Source organism: Denticeps clupeoides, chromosome 6 (assembly GCF_900700375.1).
Source record: "Denticeps clupeoides chromosome 6, fDenClu1.1, whole genome shotgun sequence".
Classification (NCBI taxonomy): domain Eukaryota; kingdom Metazoa; phylum Chordata; class Actinopteri; order Clupeiformes; family Denticipitidae; genus Denticeps; species Denticeps clupeoides.
In genome coordinates, this window is record NC_041712.1 from 15541117 (window position 1) to 15561125 (window position 20009).

At 42.1% G+C, this 20009-nt stretch overlaps 2 protein-coding genes across 2 annotated transcripts; both read left to right on the top strand.

The window, feature by feature from the left end:
* Positions 1-391: 391 nt before the first annotated feature.
* Positions 392-4534, top strand: vps26bl (vacuolar protein sorting 26 homolog B, like). Its single transcript, XM_028983093.1, has 6 exons — positions 392-614; positions 1013-1169; positions 1289-1453; positions 2001-2176; positions 2271-2413; positions 2620-4534. Exons 1-6 carry the CDS (start codon positions 392-394, stop codon positions 2752-2754), a joined length of 999 nt encoding a protein of 332 aa, XP_028838926.1. The 3' UTR covers positions 2755-4534.
* A 5138-nt stretch (positions 4535-9672) lies between these two features.
* On the top strand, positions 9673-18656 carry fez1 (fasciculation and elongation protein zeta 1 (zygin I)). Its single transcript, XM_028984712.1, has 10 exons — positions 9673-10028; positions 11417-11755; positions 12886-12985; positions 14419-14505; positions 14788-14953; positions 15546-15820; positions 16630-16710; positions 17379-17454; positions 17553-17618; positions 17706-18656. Exons 2-10 carry the CDS (start codon positions 11445-11447, stop codon positions 17720-17722), a joined length of 1179 nt encoding a protein of 392 aa, XP_028840545.1. The 5' UTR covers positions 9673-10028; positions 11417-11444; the 3' UTR covers positions 17723-18656.
* Positions 18657-20009: the final 1353 nt, after the last annotated feature.

A 20009-nucleotide genomic window follows, 5' to 3' on the forward strand; every position in this document is an offset into this window, starting at 1 on the left:
TATTTTGTTCACGTGAAGTTACCACTATTAGTCGAAACGGGCAACGAGAAAACACAACTTTGACCGGTTTGGTGCCACGTTTTTTTTTTGTGCGCACGGAGAAATAAACTATTATTAAATTTGCCGCGTACACGCTGCCACTGCAGAAACATCCAGGCGTGGAACACCGAGGGACGAGAGCGCCTCGTCGTCGACCTCTTATTTTGAAGCGCCGTCCCGGAAGTAGTCGCTCGGCCCGCCGTCCGTCGCCTATGCCTCCGCGGCGCCCAGGAAAGCCGCCACACGGAGCTGTCGCCGCGGCGCCTTTCGCAGCAGGGGGGGCGTCTCGATGCGCGCAGGGCCGAGTCCGGCTTCGTAGCGGAGGATCCGAGCCCGAGACGCGGCCGCCGCGATGAGCTTCTTCAGCTTCGGCCAGAGCGCCGAGATCGACGTGGTCCTGAACGACGCCGAGACGAGGAAGAAAGTGGAGCACAAGAGCGAGGACGGCAAGAAGGACAAATACTTCCTCTTCTACGACGGCGAGACGGTGTCGGGCAAGGTGAACGTGACGCTCAAGAGCCCCGGGAAGCGACTCGAGCACCAAGGCATCAAAATCGAGTTCATCGGCCAGATCGGTGAGTGGGTTTCACCACGACGGGCGGCGTCCCGTGACATTTCCGTGAAAGTGTCGCCGTCAAGTGCCACAGACGAACGCTGCCGTTGTTGTGCTTTTTAAAAACATCTCCGAATCTTGCTGGAATAAAAAAAAAAATAATAAAAAACGACCTTGATGTCGCCGTAAAACGGAAACTCTGCTGTTTTCTGTTTTATTGTGACGCGTTACGTGCGTGACCTGTCGTTAACCCTTCAAATGCTTCCACCCCACTGTCGCATTTCAGCACGACCGTAGCGTTCGTCCTTACATTTCGCATGACTTTGAAATGAAATGAATATTTTCTTGCCCTTTCTCGTTTGGATGACACATTCTGTATTATTATTAATATTATTTATTTTTTTTTTTGGTTCCTGATAGAACTTTACTACGACAGGGGAAACCATCACGAGTTTGTGTCCCTGGTGAAGGACTTGGCACGTCCTGGCGAGCTCACACAGTCCCAGACCTTCGATTTTGAGTTCACGCACGTGGAGAAACCGTACGAGTCGTACACCGGACAGAACGTCAAGCTGCGGTAGGGCCTGCGCGCGTCTGCACTTGTTTTTTTTTTTTTTAAGACAGAGGCCGCCATGTGGTTCACTGTTCCTCTGTCTGCCAGGATGCGAGACGACCAACTTCAATCTCTCGTTTCAGGTACTTCCTGAGAGCAACGGTCAGTCGGAGACTGAACGACATCAGCAAAGAAATGGACATCGTGGTTCATACGCTGAGCACGTACCCAGAAATGAACTCGTCCATTAAGATGGAGGTGGGCATTGAAGACTGTCTGCACATTGAGTTTGAGTACAACAAGTCCAAGTAAGTGTTTGCCAATATTGATGTTGATTAGGGTGCTCATAATTGACCCTATAAGTCTATGCGCCTAAAAGTCTTTAGTACTACAGTAACAAATATATGCAGTAGAACACTGTCTAACTCAAGTAATTAAGTATTTGCTTTGTAGATGTGTTCTACCATTCAGAAGTTTAGGGCCATTTAGCCATTTTGAATAGAGAAAATAAATAAATAATAAAAAAAGTCCTTGACAAAGTTTGAAACAATGAAGTTTGACTCCACATCTGTGCACTAAATACTTTTTGAGTGTGAATCTGGACAGTTTTTCATCCAGTCGGTGGTTTTGATCGCCACTAAGATTTTTTTTCATAATAACACAATTAGCCTAACAAACACACCATTGGACTAATTGTTGCTGATCAAGTTCCTCACTACTACCAGAGTCACAATATGATCAATTCTGATCAATTTGCAATGAATGCAAATGTTTTCCATTTCTAGGGACTTTTCTAAATGAGCCTGAACTTGTGAACGTTTTTGTACATAATTAATATATATTTGTGGGATGCAGGTACCACCTTAAAGACGTCATTGTAGGAAAGATCTACTTCCTTTTGGTGCGGATCAAAATTAAACACATGGAGATAGACATAATTAAACGGGAGACAACAGGCACCGGCCCAAATGTGTACCATGAGAACGACACCATTGCCAAGTACGAGATCATGGATGGCGCTCCAGTTAGAGGTATAGTTCATGCATTCATTAGTCCGGTCAGTAATTTATTAAGAGATTTTTCAGTATAAAACACTTAATTGTTTTGTTTTTTGTTTGATTTAAGGCGAATCCATTCCAATTCGTCTGTTCTTGGCTGGGTATGAAATGACTCCCACTATGAGGGACATAAATAAGAAGTTCTCTGTTCGTTACTACCTCAATCTCGTTCTCATTGATGAGGAGGAGCGGCGCTACTTCAAACAACAGGTATGTGCCGAGCACAGACACGCACTACAAGGAACTAGAAAAGTGTCTTTTAGGCTTTGATTTAGGTTATTGTCTTTGAATGTGAGGGATGTACATACATTTGTGAATTTGAATTGTCTGTAGATCTGTAGAATTGAGTCTTCGCTGTATGAATGACCGTCTATGTGCTTGCGCTGACTGAACACGTGTAAAAATCCTGTTCCCAGGAGATCACTCTGTGGAGGAAGGGTGACATAGTGAGGAAAAGCATGTCTCACCAAGCCTCGATTGCTGCTCAGCGCTTTGAGGGCTCTGCCAGTGCCGAGAAAGCCCTCGCCCAAGCCAAGGAGGAGAACAGCTAAAATTGCCCAGTCATTTGGTTGCCTTGGAGATCATGGTCAAATGAAATATGTGTGTGTGTGTGTGTGTGTGTATGAGACGATATGTTTTTGAGAGTTGGACAGGCAGCTAATGCTTTCTGTGCAACATCAAAACAGACTAAAAAAATGACGTTTTCAATGTGGGATGAAGTTATATTAAAACATTAATTGAATAGTTGCATTTTTGAAAGAAAGAAAAAAAAAGACACTTTTATTGTTCTCATTGAGGTCTGCGGTATTATTTTTCATGGAATACTGTAGATACTTGTATTTACGTAAACGACAGAGCAATCCGTGCTATACTCTTACCAGGTTCGTCTGTATATTGACACAGCCATTCCATTCTAGATGCTTTTCATCACGGCATACTCTGCATATATTGTTTAATGGCATTCAGTCCCAGATGCAGTTTTAGGGGGGAAAAAAAATATATATTTTTACTTTAACATCATTCCATGCTTTCCTTTTATGTAGAAACTGTAGATACACGCTGCCATATTTTGACCAGTTTGGTGATGTTTGAAATATGCACTTAATCAAGTCATAATTTGTGCCCATTTACCTTTGCCACATCTACCCAGCATCCTGTGACAAGGGTGTTCTGGCTACGAATGTACCCACGTCATGATGCTTCTCTCCAGCCATTACTCGACCATGCCACCATGTCACCTGATACTGTCGTAAGACAATTGCATTCAGACCTCTTTATGAAACGCCTGATGTCCTTAAGGATGCGGCCAAACCTGAATTCCCCAGAGATCTAATTGGGTAGAAATCAGATGTGCGGTGCTAGGGCAGCACACTGGATTTTCCCTCCCCACCCCCGCTCCTGCAGTTTTAACATTAACACATCCTTGTGTAGCGTATTGTGTAGTGTCAATTACAGGTCCAAGGTCTTCTGGGAGAAGTTTCCAACCTTCTTTTCTTTTTTTTTTTTTTTTTTTTTTAAAGTGCCTAAATAATTAATAGCCAAATGTTTGTGGTGCAGTCGCTGCTGAAAATATGGCCACGTTTATCCCCCAAACCAATCCACTCATAAGTGCATAATAGAAAAATAATTTATAATAATCTAGTTTGTCAGAGTTAATTTTTCTAAATAATGCACAGTGAGGTGCTTAAATGAACAGAGTGTTATGAAATCAACCGCACAGTACTTGTTAAAGATAAAGTCAGTATTGCCTTGTTCAGTGGCATTTCAGAATTCTTCACTTTAGTTAGATTGGCATTATAATGTTAACCGTCTCTTTCGATGATTGACCCATTGTTTGGTTATAGACGTGGTAGTGTGTGTGTGTGTGTGTGTGTGTGTGTGTGTGTGTGTGTGTGTGTGTGTGTGTGTGTGTGTGTGTGTGTTACTAAAATGTGCCGAGCTGACTGGGCTACACTTCTACATTCTAATCACATAACCTTACATTCCACAGGATTTTTTTTTAAAGTTTACATCACCCTGGCTAGTATGTACAGTACATTAACCCACATATGTAGCTATAATGACACCAAATCTTTTCCAGATTATTGTTATAATAAAGACCATTCTATGATTTTAATATTTTCTCATTTCCAGCTTGTTCATAGACCTAACATGTACAACTGTGCTAAGATACGGCTTTAAATGACTCAACATTGTGTTGCTGTGTTAATATTATGTAATTACATACTATATCTATATATAAAACAAAGTATTTAAAGATCTTTGTTAGACCAGCAAAGTTACAAAAGGGATTTTTAGGCCAGCTATATTGAACGATCAGTGATCGGCTTTTGCTTCTATGAATTTAGTGCAACTTTTCTGTCATATATTGAGTAGTTGTGTCTTTTTTTTTTTTTTTTTTTCCTCCACTGTGTCTTTCAGTTCATTTGCAAACCTATTTTTCTGATTAAATGAATCATCTCAAATCCAGAATATTGTTTTGATTTGAGCACCCAGGATTTGAGGAGTGTAACTAGCTGTTAAACGTTATGGTGTGTATTTACATTAATAACTAGGAAACACTGTTTGGCAGGAGAACGATGACTCTTTCAGCTTTTATTTTTTTATTTAAAAAGCCTCATCAGCCATTTTGCCACTGGGTGCCTATTGTGGTCATACCCTTCTCTTGCGACTGAAACAATGTGCTAGTGTGCTGATCCTGTTTATCCGAAGGCAGGGTGGGAACAAAGATTGGTATCATGGGAATCTAATTTGTATGCTGTTTTAGTCACCATGGTAATTAGGAGGGATTGTTGGATTCTGCAGTTCTCAATTTGAATACATGCACATACATTATTTACCATTATAAATATAACTCCAGTATAATTTTTTTGTTTTTTAGATATAGTTGTTATTTCTTCTGGAATAGGCGAATATAATACTGCTTTCTTTTTAGGACTCATTTAGGCTACATTGATCCATTTTTTCCTCTCAATAAATCGGGCTGTGATGCAACGCTGTGGCCACTAGAGTGCGCGCATGCGCCCCTAATGCAGGGTGAGAGGAGCAGTTTCTGATCAAAATGTTCTGTACACCGTGTGGTGGAACTGGCCCTAGTTTTATTTCTAGGTCTAGGCGTTTAATCAAGGCTGGAGGAAATAACAAGTTCTAAATTATTTTTTAAATTAGATTTTAGAGGTGAACAATTGGTTGCTGCACTCACTGTTTAGCCACAACATTAAAACCTCTAGCAGGTGACGGGAATAACATCTCAGGTCTTGAAATTGGAACATGTAGGAACACTAAGAGCCCGACTGGCTCAGACAATGTGAGGCTACACAGCTGGGTGAGAGAATCTCTAAAACAGTATGGGGAGTGTTCCCGGCGCTTCGTGATAAGCCACTATCAAACGAGCCTCAAGGAAGGAGAACCGATGAACTGGTAACAGGGCCATGGGTGTCCACGGAGCCCACGTGATCTGATCACAAAAGATCTACTGAAGACCATGTATAGCTGACATCTTTAAAGCTTTATATGAATACAGGACCCATACTGATCCATGTTCATGCCAGGTTCTGCAGTGGGCAGGTGAACAAGAGAAGGTTGGAATAAGGTGGAGAGGAGAGACTTATCACGTTTCCACTTTAGATCACATCAAATGCCATATGTCGTCTGCCAAAATGCCGTAAATGTAAATGTAGATCATGTGGGTGAACAAATGGCAGTAGGATGTACTTTTCTATGAGCCAGACACACTCGCCTATGAACCAGAAGACCCAGGTTCAAGTCCCGATTACTACCATTGTGTCAAGACACTTAACCCTAAGTTGCTCCAGGGGGGACTGTTCCTGTAACTACTGATTGTAAGTCGCTCTGGATAAGGGCGTCTGATAAATGCTGTAAATGAAACCTCGCAGTCATGTGTCATTTTAACATGCGGCATCTACTTAGGGGTTGCTGGAGGTCACTCACACCCCTTCACAGGAATACTGTACTCCCTGATGGAAGTGGCCTCTTTCGCAGGTACACTGTCAGGAATGGTGACGGACAGGAGAAAAAAAATGTCCAATCAAGCTTCCGAGGAAAATAATTTGGTCCACTGATGGCATAAATGACGTAATGCTAACATCTCCACAGAGCCGTTTTTGAACAGTGTTGTTGTGTCTAATGCCTTCTTGTGAGAATCCTTGGTACAGACAATTTTCTTCAATATGATATTTGTGATATAATATGATATAAGTGTATGTTTGCAGAGGACATTTTACAGGTTTAAATACCTTGAAAAATGTATTGGCAATCTTAAGAAAGAACAACCAGACCGAGACCAGGGTGATTATTAAAGCCAACAGATTGGACTGAAGGAGGTGATGGAAAATGAATCAATGCTTAACATTTCAAATGAGGCTGAAGACCAGACGCTTGCTGATGTCAGTTCAGCGTGCAGATCCATTTCAGCTGAAGGGGGCGGAGCGGTGGGATTGGCCCAAATCTTTCAATGATAACCACGGCAACCAATTCAAGTGCAATGCTCAGCTGGCCAACCTGGGTTCCCATGGCAACGGGGGCCTCGTCGCCATTCGAGATCTTTTCTGACCGTCGTGCCGGGGTGCGGAAGAGGGGGGCGCTTGGAAAAGGGGGCGGGTGGAGAAAGTGTACTGAGCAAGAACCAGGTCACTGCAGTTTGTCGGAACTGTGCGGACGCGTCATGCCAGGAAGACTGATAAAAATCCTTATGTACAAGCAGACACAAACACAGGACAGGGTATCTGGGAGGCCGCATGAATGTTAATGAGGTATGGAAGCGGCTGGAATTCTCCACCAAGCTTCACAATTGGTTAAACATCATGCCGCAGAAATAAATACTCATTTTCAGAGCAAAGCAGCCCTTTTTAGGACATTTACCAGATTGTGTGGGGTTTTTTTTTTTTGGCGGCGTGAAGATCATTAGCAAGTGCGGCTGTCTGTCCTCAAGGAAATGACATCACGGTTGCTTTGGAGAGTGGTGAAGAAAAAGAGCGAGCGGGAGAGAGGGAAGGGGGTGGGGGGAATAAAAGAACCAGCGCGCCTCCTCCCACATCAGACTGCAAACACATCCCTGCTTCTCTGCACTGTCTGCCCGGGACGTCTGCTCTTCCACTCACATTAACCATTAATGCTTTCCTGTCCATATCAGCCTCCGAGCAATAACATCACATGGCACGATGCTGACGCAACCTGATGTAGCCTATTATGGTCTGTCTGCCATAGCCTATATATTTACATTTGATAACGTTCCGCCAAGTAAAATCCGAGCATTGTTGAATTCCCAGTGTAAGGTTTCAACACTGATGCTTAACACACATTTTATACCAAAGGTGTAGAATATGAACATATAAACCAACAGTAGTCTCCATACTGCTGTCAAATTCTGTTTTTTTCTGTTATCCATGTGCTTTTTTGCTTAATAACAGCTGAAAAATGTCTTTGCCTTTTAGCATTCTGTCAGAATATTGGACAAAACACAGGAACTCAAAAGAGAAACTATGGGCAGATTGTTCAGACACAGGCTGTGAATAGTAATCAGCAATATTAATCATAGATGTTTTTTCTTAGACAGTATCTGTCTGTCATTTATGTCCGTTATTTCAGTTGTATCAATTATCATGCATAGTAGTTCTTATATACTACAATAAAACTTTCAGAAATATTTGATGAGAACGTCTGTGTCAAGATGGCTGGATATGGTGAAGAAGGAGGACACATTCGCATGTCATCAGAAATGGGATTTATTGCAATAAGACATCACAGGCGGAAAACATAACTCAACAACGATCCAACAGAAAAAGGTGAAAACAGACAGGAAACATAATAACACTGGACGAACACGAAACTCTGGCCCGAACCCCAGATCCAGAGTAGCCCCTTCCGAACAGGATCCTGGCCGCGTCCACCCTTTCTTCAATGCAAAGCATCCATCCATCCATCCATACCTTAAATCTAACAGTATGGAATTTTTGTTTTTAACAGATTACTTCAGGGTTAAAAATAATTGTGTTTAAGTTTTATTGTTCTCATGAAAGTGTATTGTAATTTCGGGTAAGACAGTACATGATGAAATGAAACACATACATGTAACATTTATAGAAAGTTACATACTGACGTACAAGTGAAGTACATGTGTGAGAGGCAGCGCAAGAATAATGTTTAAGGAAAACAAAACCTGCGTGAAATATGTGTATAAAAATATATTATTGTCTATTATCTATTATCTAAGTAATAAAAAGCTTAATATGACCATATATAGATATAGTAAATGTGACATTTTAGAGAAAACATCCATAACAGAACCCACCCATTTGTTGTGCATTAAGCAATAAAAATAATAATTAGTAATATAATTGTGGTCGATGACATCTTACCGACATTTATAGAGGAATAACGCACAGCGCTGGGCCTGGCAGCGTGTGACGTGAGCTGCCATGTTCCAGGCTTTTTTTAAAAAGGGCTTTAAATCTGCGCCACGGATTAATCCCGTGGCCGGGGATTAGGGACACCGGATGTGGCCAGACCCAGGGGCTGAATCAGAGGGACAGCGAGTGACGTGGCGCGTCAACGCGCAAGTAGGCGGCGCATACTTCTGTCCAGCCTGAGCTCTTCTGTGAGTGAAACACACTTCTCCAACTCCCTAATTAATCCTTCTTTTCTATCCTTTCTTTGACACCTGTATTTATAGCAGTCCCCATCCCCGGCATTGGCACTAACCTGAGAGGTGAAAGCAGGACTAAATATTTCAGATGCAGTTTTTAATATACACAGATATAACTACAATAATACTGTTCAAATATAGCAACATAATTGCAACATGCAGTTTAACTGTTGGTATGATAATAGCAGTGATACAATTTTCACATTAATATTATTGTTGTTGTTGTTTTTAAAAAGCTGAGAACAACCATACCCCTGAACTTTGACCTTGATTGCAACCTTAACTCTTAACCCATGATTTTATTATTTATAGAATAGTTATGAGCTAAATTTGGTATTATGTATTAGTATAGTTTAACTGAACTACACCCCAGCTGTAAGGTGGTGTTAGTAGCCTAGTGTGTAACACACTCGCCTATGAACCAGGAGACCACAAAATCACAGGTTCTAGCCACACTTACTAACCTGAGTGAGACACTAACCCAGTGTTGTTCCAGGGGACTGTCCCTGTAACTCCCTGTATATCTCTCTCTGGATAAGGGTGTCTGCTAAATGCCATAAATGTAAAGGTTGTTGTTGTATCCCATCATTTATCATGGGAAGGTGGTGGTTCCACAGGGGCTGAGGAACAGACACCATTGCCCTTGTAAGAGGTGTAGGAGGGCATCCGTAGAGCTGGTGAACTCGCAATGCAGACCGTGTGCCCAGCTGCGGGCTTTTCATCCTCCCCTCGGTTGCGTCACAAATAGCCATGGCAGGCAGCAGAGGAGGAGAGGAGGAGGCGGGGACAAAGGGAGCGAGGGAGGGGGGAAGAATGATTCTGTCGGTTGCTGGAGCGATGCACGGGCTTGCTAAATAGAAGCTGGCTGCTTATTGATTGGAAAACAAGAATCTTTTGGGCTCAGCAAGAAAGGGCAGAGGAGGATTCTGTGGAATAGACAGAGTGGCGAGGAAGCAGAGGGAGAACAGCACAGCCTTTGTGTGTGTGTGTGTGTGTGTGTGTGTCTGTGCGTATGTGTGTTAGCCTCTCGTTCCCCCTATGTGCAAGGAGTAAGCGTGGATCCTGTTGTTCCATCTCTGCTGGGATTTGCAGATGAAGGAGGCATAGCTCCGACCTGCTCTGCCTAATAAGCTAAACGACTGGAAGGCCATTACACTGCAGGTAATGGGCTCCTTCTCTTCTCTTGCTTCCTTCCAGCATCCTCTCCCTCCATTCCTCTTTCTCCTTCCACATCCGATCTATTGTCTTACGTTTCTGTTAGTATGCAAAAATGGTCTCCACACCTCCTGCATCCCCACCTTCATCCATTTCCTCTCTGCTTTCCCTCTCATTTGCTATTGTGTGTGTATATGATAATTAAAAAGCCTTAAAATCTAGATTTTTTTTTTGCACCAGTGATGGACTATGCAGGTGATGGAATTGGAATTACAGTTTTTTTGTTGTTGTTGGAGACAAAGCATGTGGAAAAAAAAACGTCCATTTATCTTTATCTGGTTCTCTCCCTCCCTCCTTCCCTCCCTCTCGCCGCCATATCTCCCACAACAGCTGAGGCCAAGCGGCAGCGTGTTATCTCTTGTGACAATGATGGACGTAAACATATTCAGGTTTCACAAGAGAGGTCACTCCAGACATATGGGGCCATGGCCATTAACAGCCTGTGACGATCTTTTGCTGAGAAAAACGCAGCTTTATGTTTTCTTTTGGAGCATGAAAACTCGTCCATTATAGAAGGCTGCTGGTGTTATTATGGTGAGGAGCTCTAATTATCACATGGTAGCGAAAATGAACCGGGCTAGCGCTGACCCGGTTCAGGTGAAGGGTCACGGACGCGTACACTGCTGCTACTGGTATGGGCAATTAGTGATGCCGCTGTTGTGGCTTCGCTCTTGGTAACATGATTGCGAGGGAAAGGATAATGCCAGTCTGATTTAAAGGGATTTCAGTCTGTCCACTGTCATTCTATCTCCTGGCGAGAGCAGGAGTTCATTCATGGATTCGGCCTTAGGACATTCTAACCTGCAACCTAATTAGGTTCTGAACGTCCCCTGAATAGTTTTACAGCAATCGAATCTTCTTTATATCTGAGGATTAAACGTGTGTTGTGGAATAAATGACTATTTTCCCAGAATTCAACAGTGAAATCTAACAGCATCTTCTTGAATTGCAATTAAACATAGTTGATTATATTGTGAATAGAATTCAAATTGATCATATTTTGTATTGTGTGACATTTTCTGTAAGGTTCATTTTGGTGAACGTATTGTCATGTATTTTTAATAATTTAGACAACTATAATAATGACTTGCTTCTGAGGTAACATCAATACAATTTTTGAGTAGATTCTGAAGCTTGATTTGCTCTTGGAAGTTTCCCGATAGTTACATGAAATGTCCTCTGCAGCGCGTAATCAGACAAAACTATGCATGACAGCACATGCACCCAAGAGCAAAAAACAAATCTGGCAATAATGACTAAACTAAAACTGCCCCTGTGAGTAACGGCTGATCTGAACCACTTTGTCTTCTGAGTTTCTCTTCTCTCGTCCCCAGGGCTATTTTCTGTGCGCTGTCAGGCAGGATGGAGGCTCCACTGGTGTGTCTGGACGAGGAGTTTGAGGACCTGAGGCCGTGCAGGGTGGAGGACCTGGAACTCGGCCCGAGAAGGCCTTACGGCAGCGTCCCCTTGGTGCCCCTGACCCGTGAGGACTTCTCAGAGCTGGAGAACTTCTCAGAGATGATGAGCTTCAAGTCCATGGAAGACTTGGTCAACGAGTTCGACGAGAAGCTTAACGTCTGCTTCCACAACTACAACACAAAGACAGAGGGCCTTGCACCCGTCCGCAACCAGGCCCATGCTGAGGAAGATGAGGAGAGGCTGCAGGACGAAGAGTAAGTGCTGTGTTCCTTCTCCTAATTTTGCTTGTAAACGGATCATTTCCGTTTCTGATCATTTCCGTGCATTTCAGGGATATTCATTGTGGCTTTAGATCTTCAGTGCTCAAAGGCCACAGTGCTATGATGTCTGAGGGCGGAGCTCTAGTCCCACCTCCGCGTGGTCCTCCACTGCACTCATGCTTGCCTTTAAATTATTTACCATATTTCTGCACGCCTCAGTTCTTCTGACTCCATCACTTACTGCTACGCCGTCGCCCATCCATCTCTGCATTAGACTCCATTCAGCAATAATCTCCCCTTTAGTCTTTTAAAAAGTTAATGTCCGCCTAATAATAGATCTGACGTAAATGCCCTTGGGTGACTTCATCGATTTGGTCTCATTGTGACCAAACATCAGAAATCAATAGTACAGTATGTTGTGAATGCAAGTTCTTCTGATGTAACGTTATTTTCGAATTCCCTTGTTCTGAAAACGGATAACTTACGTCACATTGTCAAAAATAGAAGTCATGTAGAAAAACCTGAGCATGGAGGGTTGTGGCAGGAAACATGCTCAGGGCAGAATGTTGTTGTTGTTTTCCACCAGACGCCCCGCTGTGATTTGTACCTGCTCTCCGCGGTTTTCTTGGCTGCGAGGGAACTGTGCTACAAATGCGTCCCAGTATCTGATTCCAGACAAGAGTCCAACACAAGACGGTCCCAGCTCATGTGCTCGGGACGCTTCAGTACCAGTTTGTTCTCGCTGCAGTGAGAGACTGGAGGCTGGCGTACTGTACCACGCCATGCAGACATTAGATGAAGTCAGGACAGGCATGAATGTCCCCTTGTTCCTCGGGTTACTGGACGAAGAAAAACTCAAAGCAAAAACTCAAAGCAAAAATTCGGTGATGTAAATAATTGAAATAATTTCAATTAAGTATCCCTTTCCTTTGTACGTGAAATGATTAGACATATGGATGCTTGGTGAAACGTCAGGCATGAATAAATGATGAATAAAAATGATGCAAGCTGGCATGTTTCCATGGCAGAAATGCCTGTCCTTTCTAACAAAATCCTCTCTCGCCAATATTAACCCATTAGAAACTAAAGTGAATTAACGGTGGTGTTGTGTGCTGTGCCCGCAGTGTTTGGGACGCTCTGACTGATAACTACATGCCCTCATCCGTCTCCAGCTGGGATGACCCAAACTCAGAAGGAATCAACGGCAACCTCTCTGATCAGGAGGTAACAGCTTTTTAATTCTTTTTATAATTTTTTTTTACATTGAAGGCAAGTTTGTGTATTTATGTATGTAGCACCTTCCATTCAAAGTCCTTTACAAATATGTAAAATGCTAAATTAAAATCACAACGATGTAAAAGGGTGGATATTAATGTATAATTAATAATAACTATACTAAAGGAATTTAACATTTACCAGCTTTCAGAAATATACCCCTAAGAAGCAATGTTGTAAAAGGCATTTGTACGTGTGATTGCCTTCAGTACTTCTGGACCTTGGTGTCCTCTACTCTTCTCTGGAAGGAGTTGCCTTCCAGCAAATTATGAAGGCGTCTCAGCACATGACGGGTGACTTGACAGCAATTCCCATTTGAACCTGCCTGTGCGTTTCACGCACATACTGTGTGAGGGTACGAGCGAGCCCAGCGGTGGAATGCACGCGGCGCCCAGTCGCACCGATCCAATAAGAAGCATCAAATAAACAAGGGCCGTGCCAAGCTCTCCCCGCATCGCTTCCTCCATCCACTCTGGCTTCTCCTCTCCCCTCCCTCACTCCGCATCACGCCCTCCGCCCTGCTCCTTTCCTCTCTTTCAGCGCCAACACCCTCCGCTTCCAATGTTCTGTGCTCATGCGGCCAGGCAGGCTACCAGAATCAGGGCCGAGTCCTGAGACGAGACGCAGGCGAGACACTAGTCAGCAAATAAATACATTTGGCATAATCAATCGCTGGCCAGTGGTTTCTGAGCGACCACATTAGGGGTTCAGTGCATGTTTGTCTGTGCCTGAGTCTTCTCGGTGTTTAAGGACAAGTAGCTGGAGAAAAGAAACAGATTTGGATGCTTCGAAAACCTTCCACCATTATGTTCTCATTTTGTTTGAACGAGCCTCTTTGCCACTTCATGTCATGTCTGCGATCTCATCATTGCTGCTTTTGAAACTCTCACAGACAGAACAGCAGGAAATGACTTTCTGCATCAGCGAATTATGAGAGCTGCTCAAGCAGATATGCTAAGCGGCTAGCGCCGATAGCGATTCATCATACTTACAGCAGCCTAATGAGCACAGGGACCCTGAAGAAACCCAGAGGCGCTTTTCTCAGGCCATGAATAGAATGGCGGGACAAGTGACATTAAGTGAATAATGCCGAGGACTCTCCTGTGTGCAGTGACTTGGACAGAGCTTGGTGGACGCCATGTACGCTTGACACTTTGGACACTTTGAACTACATTATTTTTAATTTCTTATGGAAGCTTGATGATGATTAAAGAACACTAACCAATAACCAATAACCATATATATATATATATATAATAAACAAGAGGCAGTGCTATATCATGTTAAAAAGGCAGAATATGTTCATATGAAATCAGGTTTGTGTGTCAACTGTGGCAAGTTAACTGTGCCGTAAATGTTTTCTAATGTCTCAATTCACAAAGATTCGCGAGAAAGAGGAGGAGGAGATGAATGAAAAGAACGAAAATGTCAGCCGCCTGCATGAAGAGCCCCTCATCACTGCTGATCAGGTCTGCAATGATCCTTTTTTAAACGGATCGACAGTTTAAATCACACCTCAAATATTGTACTCTATATTGTTTAAACCATGAAAGCAGATAACTGCGAATAATAACATATTAAGACCAGTAACAAGCACAGAGATATTGAGGTTTGGTAGAGTAAGAGCCAAAATATCATCATTAATGTTCCATTTCCTTTCATGGAAATGCAATTCTTATTAGCATTCTAAGTAAGTATTGCCTGAATGCAGAGCCCAAGGGTTAGTGTGACGTAGGATCAATTTCTTACAGGTCATTGAGGAGATCGTTGAAATGATGGAGAACTCTCCAGATCCTTGCGAGACAGAAGAGGAGGATGACGAGGACACCAACCTGTCCTCCTCCAAACCTAGCCCTTCTCTGCTTGAGGAGATCAAAATGTTGTCCCAGGCGTCCAACAACAACTGCTCTTATGAAGGTAAATTTGTCTTTCTGCAGACGCCGACAACAGAGGTCAATGACAGGCCAAGTCCGTCCTGAGTAGGTTGAATGATTATTTTTGCACAAATGAAGACTGCGTGTATTGATTCATCATTACAATGCTTTGCCCCATATGGATTGTGCCACACATAATTTATACAAAATTTTCAAGGATATCTTGAATTTTCAGGGCTTTGGTACTCTTTGTCCATGAAGACAGACATGAAGACAAATTTCCCACCTTTGATTGCGTTTAAAGGTCAAAATTCTGTTTCTGTGAAGTGGTCTATTAGGAGAGGGTAATTGGCTTCACTCATATGGGGGAATTGTAGAAATTGAAATGTGGGTCATCGTAATGAGATATCTATGGAGCTTTATGAAATTATGAAATTTACCCTGACACTCCCTGCTGATAACATACAGAAATGATGAGCTACATTTATGATAGCTGTTGGCACAAATGTTGACCTCCTTTTCTCATATTTTCATTTTCACCAAAGCTATAAAATGTCAGGTTTGAAAAAAAAAGTTCAAGTAATTTCAATGATTAGATATTAATGTTATGTATGTTTGGTTCTGCTCTTTCCTAGGCCTGAGCCTCATGCCGAGCTCAGCTCTGATGGAGCTGTTGTGCCGGGTGGAGGCAGCCATCAGGGAGTACTCAGAGGAGCTCGTGGCACAGCTGGCCCGGCGGGATGAGCTGGAGTTTGAGAAGGAGGTGAAGAACAGCTTCATCACGGCCCTGATGGAGGTGCAGAACCGGCAGAAGGAGCAGAGGGACTTGAGCAAGCGCCGCCGCCGTGACAAGGGCCTCAGCCTGCAGGGCACTTCCCGCTCAGAGAAGACAGGCACAATGCCAGTCAAGGTAAAAAGAAAGGAGAATTCTGTCAGGACAGTGGATACGGTTTGTGTGTGCATGCAAAATCTCAAAAAGAGACCCAGCAACATTTTCACTTGTCTGAGTAAAATATAATTAATTATAATTCAAATCCAAATTACAATAGAAAAACAGAATAATGCTAAACAACTAATTAAACAAGTTTATACCCAATATTAAATAATATAATAATAAAGCTTCAACAGTCAAAACAGGACAGAATAATGGGTCTCAAACCTTTTATTGTTTGGTAAGACTTGTTTGAGCTGATCATCCAAAGAAGTTGTGCCTGTGCTGAAATCCGTGTGAGTTATGGAATCTCTACCATCGAAATAGAAAGTGGTCTCTTACCTAGTTCTTCCGGAGCTGTATGTGTCTGTGCGTGTTTCTGCACGTTCCGGTAAACAGGAAGAGTACGTGGTGTTGAATATGGTGCAGGTTACTTCTCGGAGATGGACAGCTCTCTCTGTGCGGATAATGGTCTCAAAGTCCATTAGCATTCAGCTCCACTTACCGGAAAAGGAGGGAGTGGTGGTCAACACTCAGCCCATCCAGGAGAAGACCATGACTACGACATGATTTTATATTCACATCTCTCTCTATTCTTCTTGTTGATCAACATATAATTAAAATATAATTCAAACTTTTTTTTAGGTATATAGATGCACTTCAGCCCGGGGCTGTCACTGTCATTTTCACCAAAGGAGTAGCAGTTCTGAACAATTCAGATGACCTTCTCTCAGGGGCTCTGCTCTTTAACTACTGTACATTTGCTTTTTTTGCTCCCCGTTACTCAGCGCTTTAGCATGGAAGGACTGTCCAACATTCTGCAGACAGGGATCCGACAGACTTTTGGGAACTCAGGGACAGACAAACAGGTGAGATTTAGCATAAAGACATTTCAAAATACCCAAGAAATTATGCTCCATAATAATTTGTAAAGACTGACATAGGTTGTTTTATGTGTGTTCATGCAGTACAGGCCAAAAGTTTGGACACACCTTCTCATTCAATGTGTTTTCTTTATTTTCATGACCATTTACATTTGTAGATTCTCACTGAAGGCATCAAAACTATGAATGAACACATGTGGAATTATGTACTTAACAAAAAAAGGTGAAATAACTGAGAACATGTTTTATATTCTATTTCTTCAAAATATCCACCCTTTGTTCTGATTACTGCTTTCCACACTCTTGGCATTCTCTCGATGAGCTTCAAGAGGTCGTCACCTGAAATGTTTTTCCAACAGTCTTGAAGGAGTTCCCAGAGGTGTTTAGCACTCGTTGGACCCTTTACCTTCACTCTGCGGTCCAGCTCACCCCAAACCATCTTGACTGGGTTCAAGTCTGGTGACTGTGGAGGTCAGGTCTCCACTTTTTGTTAAGTACATAACTCCACATGTGTTCATTCATAGTTTTGATGCCTTCAGTGAGAAAATAAAGAAAACACAATGAATGAGAAGGTGTGTCCAAACGTTTGGCCTGTACTGTATATTCAATAAATGTGAAAATAAATGTGTCCTTAAGCACAAATGTTTTTTTAGTATCTAAATACAGTTATTCCATATGAGAAGAAAAGCAGCCCTCCCTCGGTGGATGACCTCCAGATGCTCACCAAAAGTAAGGCTAAAAAGAATAGGTGCAACTGAATGGTTGCTCTAGTCATATTACAGAATAAATCACATGCTGAACCATTCCCTGTTTGTTCTGAATTTCAGTTCTTTATGCCATGAAGGAAGACAGTGACAAGGTCCCTACACTGCTTACTGACTACATATTAAAAGGTAAACGCTGAATAATTACTCTGCCGTGTTGTGCTGTGTTCTAACTGACAGCGTTTGCTCCCTCTTTCTCTATCTCTTACTCTTTAGTGCTGTGTCCCACCTAAAGCTCAGACACATGGTTTTGAGATGAGGTTGAAGCAGGAGGGGACGTGACCAATCCTGAACCCACCCCTCCTGTCTCCCACCAAGCTCCACCCGTAGCTGCATGAGCTCCCCCATCTCATATTCAATGCTGGCTCGTTAACATCGAAACATTCTACCTTGCTTATCTATTAGAACCTTGCCTTTGCTCATTTCACCTCATACCTTTTGCACACGAAAACACACGCACACACACACACACACACACACACACACACACACACACTCACACATACACACGTAGCCATAGGGCCTCTGCAACAGAGCCTGGTGCTTGACATTAATCTTGCCATATATATAATACTGGGCTGAAGGGTGTACAGACAACAACAGGGTGTAAACATATTCTGCAATCAGGTATTTTTCCAAAAAAAAAAACTAAAAAAAAAAAACTAAATAAAATCAATGATGTGTTTCTTTATACCCAAGCCCAAACAGGGAAGTACCACACTCGTCAATCAATAATTCAGGAGTTCCTTTTTCCTCTCTTTCTCTCCAACAGCACACATCTCACATATTAAAATGTATAACCATACATTATTAGAGGCCGTCTGCTTTTTGCTGTTTTTAGTACTGTGCTTTCATCTATGCGACATTAACTTAAAGGTGCAGCATGTGTGTTAGCATTCATCTTGTTTGCCAATTGTTAAAATATGTGACTTCTGCCATTAAAGTATCAAATTACTTTCCTTTTTTTTTTTTTTTTTACATGGTATGGTGTAAAATATGTTACACATCAAATTTGATTGATGAATTCTGTAATTTTTTTTTCATTGTTTTATGTTAACCTTCTGTCATGGGATAAGCTCATATCATTCATGTGTATATTTCTTACTTGCTAAGAGGCATGGAGGAGAGAATCGAGTTTATTGCTAAAAATAAACCCTGTGAAATGTCCATCACTGCCTCTGCCTGTTTCCAGATTTTTCATCATCTTTTTTTTTCAGATGTCAAATTGGCCATTGCTCCATCATTATTGTAGATAATGTGACTGTTTCGATCGATTTTAAACAGCCGATTTCTTTTGGCAATGACTTAACTGCCACTAGAGGTCACATTGTACATGTTTTAATGAGCTCTTTTTCATGAACGTTTATTTTCATGTTGTCTAATGGCTTTCTTTGTAGGTAGCTCTGACATAAGTTTTTACCAGAAATTGCATAATGTAAGCGTTACATTTAAGGGGCGTTGCAATAAATGCACTCTCATAAAGATTAAGAGAAAATTGACCAGAAAAATGTACGTGCTGAACTGTGAGTGTTAAAATTTAAGAAAGCATCACAAATAGCTGAGCATTTTCGTCAGAGTTTGTATTAAGACACAAATATCCAGATGAAATGAGTAAATCATCAAGAACAGTAGCTCAAAACAAATTAAGCTCCTTATTTTAGAATAGACAAGTGAGATTCCTGACCTCAATCCACAGCATGTCAAACAGAAAAAAATATGGCATGGACCTGCATCCTACCTAAATTCCACTGAGGTCTGAGCAAAAAACTAAATATAAATTTGCAAAGAACATAAATGTACAGGATTAATAAATTGTTAATTTCTTTTAGCATGTGTAAATATTTGATGTCCTAGCATTTTTGTACCCCCCCCCCCCTCCTTAATTGCATTCAAAATAACACATATGGAAACACATATAGCAAATGGAAATTTCAGCAGACCTGCGGCTGGGTCATGCGTGGTGTTCTACTGCCCCCTGGAGGTCGCACTGAAAAGCGCAACACGAGAATGCAGCATTTCCAGCTCGACAGTTTGACCAGCTTTTAATATAGGACACCCTGGGTGCTGCGAAGTAACATAAATCATGAGAAGGCCTGTTCGCGTGTTGCGAGAGTTACAGTTTTAATGCTATGCAGTAGAATGAATTGGAGTAAAGAAATGATGCAACAATTTAGCACGTACATGTACACCATAAGCGAGCATAACACGACGTAACAAGAACACAATACAAAACACTTTTAGGAAAAAGACATATAAAGTGCGCTGTGGCGGCCTGGCCACTAGAGGGAGAATGTCACCAGGGCTGGAATGTTATTGTGCAGAAATGATGTTAATGTCATCATCTCGTCGTCTATAACAGCAAAGACTCTGAACAGGATTGAAAGAAACAATGTTTTATTATCATTGCATTGCACATCTGCAACGGACTATTTTGCAATGGAATTGGCAAAATGCACAATATTGCATCATAACAGTTGCAATGTCTAAAGTTATCGTTGACATGGTGTGATTTAATAAAAT